The sequence below is a fragment of the Siniperca chuatsi genome, linkage group LG22 (genome assembly GCF_020085105.1).
Source record: "Siniperca chuatsi isolate FFG_IHB_CAS linkage group LG22, ASM2008510v1, whole genome shotgun sequence".
Lineage (NCBI taxonomy): Eukaryota > Metazoa > Chordata > Actinopteri > Centrarchiformes > Sinipercidae > Siniperca > Siniperca chuatsi.
This window is the reverse complement of record NC_058063.1, coordinates 23,376,382-23,387,767: the sequence shown is the minus strand read 5'-3', so window position 1 is coordinate 23,387,767 and position 11,386 is coordinate 23,376,382. Positions and strand designations below refer to the sequence as shown.

The window sequence follows — 11,386 nt, the reverse complement described above, 5'->3', positions numbered from 1 at the left end:
GAGAGATAGTGACGGAGAAATGAGAAAATGAACTAAATGTGCAACAGTAATAAAACGTGAGGGAAAACCTATCAATCAAACTATTAGATATAACACAGATTTTACCACCAAAGAATAAACTGGTTGATTTGTGGATATTATGATTTTAGGTTGAAGGATTTGGACCGGAAGTTGTAATCCTATCGCTTTTATTGTTGCTGAAATCGTTTCGGGCCTGTAGAACGGCCGTTAAACGGGGCCATAAAGCCACCGAGCACCGGTAACCGGCTTCAGACACGACGAGGACTCAAACGGACGGCGGTTAACGGAGGTGTAACGTCACTAGCACCGGTAACCCGCGGTCCTTTATTAAGATCTCCGCCTTTTAAAAGTTGTCAGCGGCCGCCATGTTGGATTGAGCCGTTAACGGCCGCCCTTCTTCACGGTGCCTCCTGCAGACTCCGCGCTGAGCTCCAGAGAGGAACAGCAGGTCTCAGGTGGGTGATTACCTGTCTGACTCTCACATGGTGTCAAAACGTTAGTGTCATGTTTTACAGGAGGCTGAAGCATTAAAGTGGATTAATGTGTAGAAGCAGTTTCTAACTCTCGCGAGACAAACCAGCAACTGCAACTTAAAAAACAAGTCTAATAGAGTCTACGGTGGCCCTGAGGGTCAAAACACAGCAACATTTCACAAAACGAAACGATATTTAAAAAACACAACAAATAAATATTTGATTGGATCCTCCTCCTTTGCCACTATGAAAATCTATAAATAAATGTTGTGTAATATTTAATGTTATCTGTTCTGTCATTCTTTTTTTTCCCATTGAAGTTACTTGTAAATTGCTTGTTTGCCTGTTTTGGACGCATTTTAAAACTGATTTTAAAAGAGCGCGAGGAGTCAGGTCAGTGTGTGCATTTTGTGCACGTCACCTGAGCTAATGTTAGCTAACTTGTGCTAGCTGATGTAGCTAACATTAGCTAATGTTAGCTCACCTGAGCTAATATGAGTGCGCATGCGCTAGCCAGCATGCTGCCAGTTGCCGTAGCTCTGTCTTGTCTTACTTTTTCCAACTTTTAGCTTTCCTTTTTCTTCCAAACTTGAGTAACTTGTGTGTAAGAATAATTTAAACTACACTCTTTACGAAAATGAGAGTAGAAAGTGTTTTAGTACTTTTTTTCGCCGTGGAACTTCTTTTCCTGCTACTCGGTCAGGGCAACGTTGCAGATCAGATGTTTGGCCGCATTGTTTACACCAGGGAACAGCTGATCGCGCTGAAGCTGAGCGGCATGGGGCCTAGGACAACTGATGTCACCACTGAGATCTGGAGGAGGACACACTGAGGATGCAGAGGTGGAACAAAGCGGCAAGGGAAGAGAGAGGGGTGCAGACAAAAGAGACTTAAGAACAAGAGATTTAAGCTGTGTCTGCCTTCTTTCGTCATGGGCAATGTGAGATCACTGGCGAATAAAATGGACGGCGTTAGCCCGGAGTCAGATGGAGCTCCGTGAGTGTAGTTTGATGTGCTTCTCAGAGACATGGCTACACCAGGATATCCTGGATCATAACGTGTCCATCGACGGCTTTCAGACTCTTCAGGCCGACAGGGATCACACCGGGAGCGGTAAGCGGAAAGGCAGCGGGCTTGCTGTTCTAGTTAACAACAGATGGTGTAACCCTGGTCACGCTACTATCAAGCAGAGTATCTGTAGCCCGGACATCGAACTGTTAGCTGTGGGACTCCGGCCATATTATCTGCCACGTGAATTCTCACATGCCATTGTTGTAGCTGTTTACATCCCCCCCTCTCCTAACCCGGCATCGGCGTGCAACGCCATTCACACCGCCATAGCACAACTACAGACTCAACACCCGAGTGCACTCAAATTAATCTTGGGTGACTTCAACCATGTCAGTGTTTCAACAACACTGACTAACCACCCAGTATGTGAGTTGTCCTACTAGAGAGAAGAGGACACTGGACCTGCTGTATGCTAACGTTAAAGACGCATACAGCTCTTCCCCCCTCCCTCCCCTCGGTAGGTCAGACCACAACCTGGTTCACCTCAAACCCTGCTATGTGCCTCTGGTTAAAAGGCAGCCTGCGACCACAAGGACAGTGAGGAGATGGTCAGAGGAGGCCTATGAGACACTGCAGGAATGTTTTGAGGTGACAAACTGGGATGTACTCTGTAAGCCTCATGGAGAGGACATTGATGGGCTCACTGAGTGCATCACTGGCTACATTGACTTCTGTGTGGACTGCAATGTCCCAACTAAGATGGTCCATTGTTTTCCAAATAACAAACCATGGCTAACAAAGGACATCAAAGACATCCTAAATGCCAAGAGGAGGGCCTTTACTGATGGTAATAGGGAGGAGGTGAAGGCAATCCAGGGAATCGTTGGGAGGCCAAGGAGAAGTACAGGAGGAAGCTGGAGCGGAAACTCCAGCAGAACAACATGAGAGAGGTCTGGAGCGGCATGAAGAGCATCACTGGCTTCAGACCGACTGGCAGCAGAGGAGTTGAAGGCAGCTTGGACAGGGCCAACTAACTTAATCTGTTCTTTAACAGATTCGACACACCGACTCCTGCTCATCCCCCGTCTAACTCAGCTGCTGTCGGCCCTCAGACTCCTCTGTGTCCACTGCTCCCCCATCTTCCTGGGTGAGTCCTACTCCCCCCTCAACTGGTTATCAGGCTAATGCCCCCCCCTCCCCCGCCTGTAACCTCTGCTGTGTGCCTGACTGCTGACCAGGTGAGAGGACAGCTGATGAAACTCCACTCAAACAAGGATGCAGGCCCCGATGGAGTTAGCCCCAGGGTGCTAAAAGCCTCTGCCCCCCAGCTATGTGGAGTCCTTCAACATGTCTTCAACCTGAGCCTGAGTCTCCAAAGGGTCCCTGTTCTGTGGAAGACATCTTGCCTCGTTCCTGTGCCGAAGACGCCACGTCCCAGTAGGCTCCAAGGACTACAGACCGGTGGCACCAGCCCCGGCTCGGAGTTGAGGATGCCATCATCTTCCTGCTGAAACGCATTCACACCCACCTGGACAAGCCAGCAAGCACGGTGAGGATCATATTTTTTGACTTCTCCAGTGCTTTCAACACCATCCGGCCAGCCCTGCTGGGTGAAAAGCTGGCAGCGATACAGGTGGATACCCCCCTAGTGTCCTGGATTGTGGACTACCTGACTGGCAGACCACAGCACGTGCGCCTGCAGCACTGTGTGTTGGACAATGTGGTCAGCAACACTGGGGCCCCTCAGGGGACTGTCCTCTCTCCCTTCCTCTTCACCATCTACACCACGGATGACTGTGCTGTGGTGGAATGTATCAGCGGAGGTGATGAGTCTGAGTACAGGGCTGTGGTGGGGAACTTTGTCTCATGGTGTGAGCAGAACCATCTGCAGCTTAATGCGACAAAGTCTAAGGAGCTGGTTGTGGATCTACGAAGGGCCACGGCACCAGTGACCCCGGCTTCCATCCAGGGGGTGTGGACATGGTAGAGGATTACAAGTACCTGGGAGTACACATGGACAATAAACTGGACTGGGCTAAGAACACTCAAGCTCTGTACAGGAAGGGCCAGAGCCGCCTCTACTTCCTAGGGAGGCTGAGGTCCTTCAACATCTGCCGGACAAGGCTGAAGATGTTTTATGAGTCTGTGGTGGCCAGTGCTATCCTGTATGCTGTTGCATGCTGGGGCAGCAGGCTGAGGGTAGCGGACGCTAACAGACTTAACAAACTGATCTGTAAGGCCAGTGACATTGTGGGGGTGGAGCTGGACTCTCTGTCGGTGGTGTCAGAGAGTAGGATGCTGGCCAAACTACATGCCATCTTGGACAGTGTCTCCCACCCACTCGATGACATGCTGTTTAAGCAAAGGAGTACCTTCAGTGGAAGACTCATCCCCCCAAAAAGTACCACAGAGCGCTACAGGAAGTCATTCCTGCCTGTGGCCATCAAACTCTTTAACTCCTCCCTCTAAGTGTTAGTCTGTATGACCCTAAGTCACTAAACTGGACATTGATCATTACATCTCTGCAATACTTGACATAATTGTGCAATATTCTGTGTGAATACTCCTGTGCAATATTTTTGTTTAAAATTCCCTATTTATTGATATTATTCATACCTCTATTACTGCTGTGCAATATCCTCCGTCTCATTATAACCTTAATAAGCTACACTTAACTTGATAGTTCATGCACTATTATACCTTATACCGTATTATTATCATCAACCGGTAAACCCCTTTGTACTTACACTTATTTTATTTGCTGATCAAGCTGATCAAGAGTCAGCTTGAATTTCTTGGTAAATTTGCTTTGAGAAGAACAGATGATTTTGTTTTCTCTCTGTGTGTGAGCGCCATGTTGCTTCCTCTAAGCCTGGTCAAACTGACTTTGTGGTGCGTTTCTGCATCAGGAAGCCGTGCCCCCCCCGCAGACTTCCTGTTCCTCGTCAGTTTAAAAAACAAGCAGGACGTCGGTTTGAAACCTCAGATTGTCAGCCATGACGAGTGATATTCAAACACTTCTGAAACTAAACCTACGGATAGAGGACTGATAATCGGCTCCACACAGAAAAGTTAGATTTATATTCGGATGCATCAGCTGAACTGATGATCACGACACCAAACCGCCTGAGAAGTGTGGAAGTATTTTGGAAACGGTGAGACTGTTTGCTGACTTTGTTTAATGCCGCTGTTAACAGGCTGCTGGATTATCATCATTCTGTCTGCAGAGAGTTTGAGAACAGAAGACACAAAGTTTCAGTTAAGAACTGAAAGTTCATACAGGAAGTCACAGAAATATTTACACTCTGTTAGTTAAATTATTATCAGACCAAGATTTAACTCACTCTCCAAGAACTGCTGTCTGAATTATGTTCTGTATGATAGAATATTAAATTATATCTGTGATAATGACACTTATTTTACTACTTAAAATATTATAGTTAATTTAAATGTGTTTAATCATTTTTGATCATTATTGTATCAAATTTGAATCTACATGAAGGTCTAACTACAGTAGGAATACAATTTTTGTGGGAGAAAAACTGAATTTAGTTTTTATTTATTTTTTGTAAATATGTATGAGTAAAACATACATAGGAAATGTCTTTAAAGTAAAAGTAAATGTTGGGAAGTAATGTTTATCTCCTTTATAAAAAATAAATAAACACAAATACTGTTAATATGATTTCACAGATGTAGGATTGTTAACAAGGCATCATGAGAGTCGTAGAAAATTGAATCCTCATATTTTACTGAGCAGTTCAGTAAAAACTTGTTTATTATTTGATTTAACTTTGCAGTGTTTGGACAGCAGTCCATTGAACGGATAGTTAATGAGTTTTTTGGGTAATTTTTATTTTCTTTTAGGAGACTTTGTCTTCTTGTTGGGGAAGTGACTCAACTCTAAACCACAGTCGGTTTCTTCTCCAACAGCTGCTCTGACTTTCACTTCCTGTCATTCACTCTTTGTGTTCTGCATCTGAATAACGGCAGCAGAAACTGGAGAGTTTAGAAGCTCTTATAGTTTGGTGGCTCTCCCTCACATTAGTACCTGTCAGGACTGCATTGACTCCAACATGAAGACTTATTCAGACAGGATTTCCTGTTTCCTGTCTTATGTGTCTCTGTTGAGTTCACAGCTCGGTGGTGTGATGAGACACTTCTGACGAGGAGGAGAGGGACATCGTCAACCATTTTGTCTGACTTCAGGACGTCTGTCTGAGGAAGAGGCATGAGTTCTCCACAAAAGGTAAAATCACTTTTACTGAAAGTGCTTTGTATTACTTCACATTGTTTTCTCATTTCAGGATAGATTTAAATACTCGACTTTAGATATCAACATTATGATTTGATCTTCTTTCTTTTCTTCTTTGTTTTAAACAGAGCTATGAAATGAATAATTATAGCAAGAATAAGCAGAATAGCTTTTGGCTAACTGGATGGATACAAACCTTAAATTGGGTTCACACTTGAATACAACGAAGACAATACAACATTAAAGAGGTGATTGGACCCTCTGCAGTACCAAGTATGTAATGAGCACACATGAGGGAAAGCTTCATATAAATGTTCCTGTCCCTGTTAATGTTGGAGTAGGCATTTTACTGAGCTTGTTAAGTAAGTAAATTTTTAGTATAGCACCTTTGTCCTGCATCTCTTAAGACGTGAATTGACCTGCTTTTGGAGCCCGCTTCAAGTGCCCATTTGCGCAGTCTCTGGCTTCAAATGTCACCAGCGCAAGATCATGTAGCCTGTACATTGGGAAGAAGTGGAGAAGTGGCGTCCAACTTTATATACAGTCTATGATAAAAACAAGTTACCAGCCCAGCGGGTCCAGGTACCATTAGCATAGCAAACGCTAACTTATCAGCTAGCGCTAGCTTGGTTAGCTAGGTGCATCTGTAATTAATGTTAACTGTGATTAATTAATTAATTGGGATGCGGGTTGAGAATTTACTTGTGGTGGTGGGTGGCGCAGCGTGTGATGGGTGGGAACAGAGTAGAACAACACTAAAGTGTGTTGTTCTACTCTGCTTTTTGACTTGACTTGCTTTTTGACAACTGTGTGAGCATCCACAAGGGTTGGGTACCGAACTTGATACTTTTAAGTGTACCGACTGAATTACATCAGCCTTACTGAGTATCGATTCACGTAAAATCAATCTGTGCCAAATATTGGTACCTGAGAGCGCATCTTGTTCAAGTCACAGTGCCGCTGACCCAGTGTTTCCCACACAGTGTAACTGTGGGGGTGGAAGTGACCATAAATTGTCACAAAATGCGACTAAATCGTCTCAGTCTGGAGCACTTTATAATTTCTGCAACAAGTGGCCAAAATCTGTTATTGAGGTTTTAAATACAGATATCAGCATCAACTTAGAAAAATTAGTGTTGGTCGGGCTGTAGTGCCTTTTCTTGGGAGTATTTTGTTGTTTGTTTTTTTCTGTTCTATTTTTTTATAATGCAAAATAAATTTAAATTTCAAATCTTCTAATCACCTGTTGCTAATTAACCTGTTTAACTGGTGTTTTTTCAGCATTACGCAACTTTCCCAGTCTTGGTGACGCAAAGTTCACATGTCTGACGAGTCCACATTTTAAACAGTTTTTTTGTACGTTGTGCCCTCTGGGATAAAGAGGGAAAGGACCATTCAGGTTGTTACCAGTGCAAAGGTCAAAAGCCAGCATCTGTGATGGTATGGGGGTGTGTTACAAGGAAGAACACTGACTGTTGGGCAACTGAAGTCATATATCAAGCAAAAATGGGAAAGAATTTCACTTTCAAAACTTCAACAATGAGTGTCCTCAGTTCCCAGTCACTTACTGAGTGTTGTTAAAAGAAAAGGTGATGTAAAAGTGGGAAACATGACCCTGTCCCAACTGTTTTGGAACTTGTTGCAAGCATCAAATTCAGAATGAATGTATATTTACAAAAAACAAAGTTCGTCAATTTGAACATTAAATATATTGTCTCTGTACTGTATTCAATTTAATATATGTCAAAGGATTTGCAAATCATTACATTCTGTGTTTATTTATATTTTCCACAGCATCCCAACTTTTTTGGAATCAAGGTTGTATTTGCAGCGTGTTTTCTAAATGCTGCATGTGATTGATGCTGTTTTCTTAATTTGTGTTGTCAAATTGATGTGTTCTAAATGTTCTTGTGTTTTGTATATTTACATGTTTTCTTAATTTGCAGTGCATTGAGCTCTCAGGGCCACAGTAGAAATCAGAGATAATAACATTTTATCTTCAGTCCACCACTGATACTTTCTCTATATATATCTTTGTCTGTCGTTATAGAAACAGAGAGGCACAAAAAAAACAAGATCTCACTGCTGTCAACAATGTGAGAAAGAATTCCCTACATCACATCAATTAAAGATTCATCAGAGAATTCACACTGGAGAGAGACCGTACAGCTGTGACCAGTGTGAGAAAGCTTTCACTACTGTCTTTAACCTAAAACGACACCAGCACACTCACACTGGAGAGAGACCGTACAGCTGTGACCAGTGTGAGAAAGCTTTCACTACTGTCTTTAACCTAAAACAACACCAGCACACTCACACTGGAGAGAGACCGTACAGCTGTGAGCAGTGTGGGAAAACATTTACATGGTCAAGTACTTATAGAATCCACGAACGTATTCATAGTGGAGAGAAACCCTTCAGCTGTGAACAGTGTGGTAAAGCTTTCTCTTGCTCAAGTAGCCTCAGGAGTCACCAACTCATTCACACTGGAGAGAAATCGCACCACTGTGACCAATGTGGGAAGCCTTTCTCTCTTCTAAAAAGCCTAAGAGTCCACCAACGTATTCACACTGGAGAGAAACCGTACCACTGCAGACACTGTGAGAAGTCTTTCATTACTTCATCAGACTGCAACAAACATGAACGGATCCACAGTGGACTGAAACCATACAGCTGTGAGGACTGTGGGAAGAGATTCACTCAGCTAGATACTTACATGGAACACAGAAACATCCACACTAAAGAAAAAATGTACCCTTGTCAGCTATGTGGGAAAATCTTCATTTGCTCTAGTGCGTACAAGCGTCATGAACGTATCCACACTGGAGAGAAACCTTACAAGTGCAAACACTGTGAGAAATCATTCCCATTATCAGAAGCACGTAAATACCATGAGCGTATCCACACTGGAGAGAAACCATTCAGCTGTGAGCTGTGTGGAAAGAGTTTCAGTTGTTCATCTTCATATTGCAAACACAAGCTTATCCACGCTGGACTCAAACCACACCAGTGTCAACACTGTGACAAACGTTTCACTTCATCATCCGAACTCTCACAGCATCAGCGTGTTCACACTGGACACAAACCATACTGGTGTGTCAAATGTAAGAAAAACTTCACCTGGGCAACTCAGCTGAAGAGACACAAGTGTGTCTAAACCAGATACCAAAACACCCAACCTGGACTCTCATGTTTCGTTAGTGAGTTTGTAAATTAAATTCACAGGTTCATATTGGCAGTTTTTAAGTCACTAGGTATATACAGTCCCCCAAGCCTGTCCCATGATGCACTGCATGCACAGCATCAACATGTCACAAACATATAAACTATAGGATATATTTATTTATAACTTGGAGCTCTGTGGTAGATCAGGTTTCCTTGTGTTTGTGTAATGAGCATTACACCCTCAGGGGTCGCTACAGAGAAACAATGATTCTTGATCTGTTATGTTGTACTTTTTCAAAATGTACTCTTGTATTCCTGTTCTCTGTACTAGATTGTACTTTGTTTGAGCCCCTTGTGGCTGAGAGTTTATACCTGTATGTGGGTGTGGTCTGCTGTACACCTGTGTTAAATCAGGTTATTGCCTTGATTGTCTTGTATATAATTCAACACTGGTCATGCTCTGAGAAAGGCCTATGGCTGAAACACGTCAGCGTAGACATTTTATTATAAAATGTAAAGTTCTTCTTTGCTTTGATAGTGTGACACCATTTTTCTACTTTTGAGGTTTTTGTTCAAATTGTTCTTGTCTACAGTTTTTAATTGTTAAATGAAAGGTCTTTATGGAAATATCAGAAATGATACTCGCTGGCAGACTGAACAAAAGGATTTTGTAGAAAACTGCACTTATGTTTTCCACAGAAAGCTATCACAAAGTATAAAGGTGATAAAAGTACTGTACTGCTACTTGTATCGACTTGATGTCCTTTGTTGCATTAAGCAATACTTCTGTACATGATATTGATATATTTCATTCTTACTGTTTGTCTTGTGAAATTTCAAAGTGGTGTGTTTGTCACTTTTTTAATGTTTGAATGATTTATTATTCATTAGTCTGAATCAATTTTTATGAAGTTCTGTTGTATTCAATAGTCTTTCTGCATATTATCATAAACTGGTTTGTTTTGTTAATTCTCACAGGTTACACATTTTCGCTTGGAGTGATTTAATGTATAATGAAAACAAAAAAGATTACCTGGATATTACATATTTTATTTCCAGATGCTCTTACTGTTGAAGAATTTGGGCTGTTTTGGCATTTTGATAAAGAATTGATCTGGATTCATTGGATAAATAAACACATTTCAACAATTACACTGTATTCTGGTTGGTCGTGATCAAAGCTTTGTTTCTGTTACAGTGCTCAGATGGAACTGTGGCACGAACACCAAGACAAATCTGTATTTCACATACATTTTATTATAAAGAGTTAAAACATGTAGGTCAAAGAAGTTAGATGGTTTTTCAAAACACTACTGTCCTGAGGCCTCATTTATAAAACCGTGCATACGCACACCTGCAGGCAACTTTCCCTTTATAAATCACAGTACACCTGGAAATGTGTGCACATGGATCAGCCTTGTATCCCTCTACATGACCAAACAACCATTAATGGTCAATGCAAAGCGACACATGAATATTGATGCATATAAATGAGCCTGCTTACAGTGAATCATGGCAACAAAAGCCAAGAGGAAGACATAAAAAGTGAATTTTTCTGACAAATCAAGGTGCTTATGAGGTGGAGGTAAGAAAGCACACTAACACTAACACAAGAAAATGCAGCAAGTTTAAAAGTTAGAATTTTTCCAAGTTTTGTATCAGAATAGTGAAATAGTAAGTGGAGTTTGATTTAAGATTTTAGTTGGCTTATATCTTTTACAATTGAAAGGTGCTTAAGGAATAGTTATGGCTCACTACAAGTGCAAGTACAAATAACACTGCTGGTTTGAATGTTTATGATAACGTGGATCTATAATTAATGTTTATTCATTTTTAATTTTTAGTTATTAGTACAAATGTCATTGTAAAAACACCAATAATGTCAAGCCACTTTGACTCTCTGTCATATGGATATGGACAAAAGTTATGATGATGTAAGTACCTGTGCTACCACACTGGTAGATTTTCGTGGGAACTGTAGTTTTTTTGTGTGTAACGAATGGTTTATCGATCGTACAATGGCTTAACTGTTAAAAACAGAAATAACGACTTATAAAAACAAGGTCTGTGGTAGACGCTCATTTGTTTCAAACTTATTGTTTGATGGCCACAGCAGCGGGTAGCGGGGTACTAACAAGAAATTCGCGAGTTTAAAACTTAATAATGAACTAATTTTTCCCAAAAGGGCTTTAAGCAGAAAGGGGTAAATGTATATATTGTTGATCATAGCATTCCGGTTTATAAACTAAAAAAACGGTTTTATTAAAATAAAAATTAAATTTTGGGTCCCAACCCCCCCACACCCACCCAACGAAACCATTTATTTTATTATTTAGCCCTTTTCCCGCCCGCACCCAAACGGAATTTATTAAAAAAAAAAAAAATTTAAACCGAACAGCCAGGCAAACGGTTATTAATTGTTATAATTTCTTTAGGGCCAACCGCAACCCCCCTAAAATTT

General features: G+C 41.7%; 2 protein-coding genes across 4 annotated transcripts in view; both read left to right on the top strand.

Annotated features, from left to right (window-relative positions):
• The first annotated feature begins 142 nt into the window (after positions 1-142).
• The window catches only part of LOC122870181 (zinc finger protein 728-like), a 48,663-nt gene continuing 37,419 nt past the window's right edge, over positions 143-11,386 (top strand). The window contains exons 1-2 of one of the 3 annotated variants that reach the window (XM_044184130.1): positions 453-476; positions 5,645-5,754. In XM_044184130.1, the coding sequence (XP_044040065.1) occupies positions 5,737-5,754 (18 nt within the window). In that variant the 5' untranslated portion in view covers positions 453-476; positions 5,645-5,736. Of the gene's footprint in view, positions 477-5,644; positions 5,755-11,386 lie in introns of all 3 variants that reach the window. The other 2 variants (XM_044184133.1, XM_044184132.1) reach the window with 2 other exon arrangements.
• LOC122870192 (zinc finger protein 239-like) lies at positions 448-10,077 on the top strand. Its single transcript, XM_044184154.1, has 3 exons — positions 448-476; positions 5,645-5,754; positions 7,811-10,077. Exons 2-3 carry the CDS (start codon positions 5,737-5,739, stop codon positions 8,915-8,917), a joined length of 1,125 nt encoding a protein of 374 aa, XP_044040089.1. The 5' UTR covers positions 448-476; positions 5,645-5,736; the 3' UTR covers positions 8,918-10,077.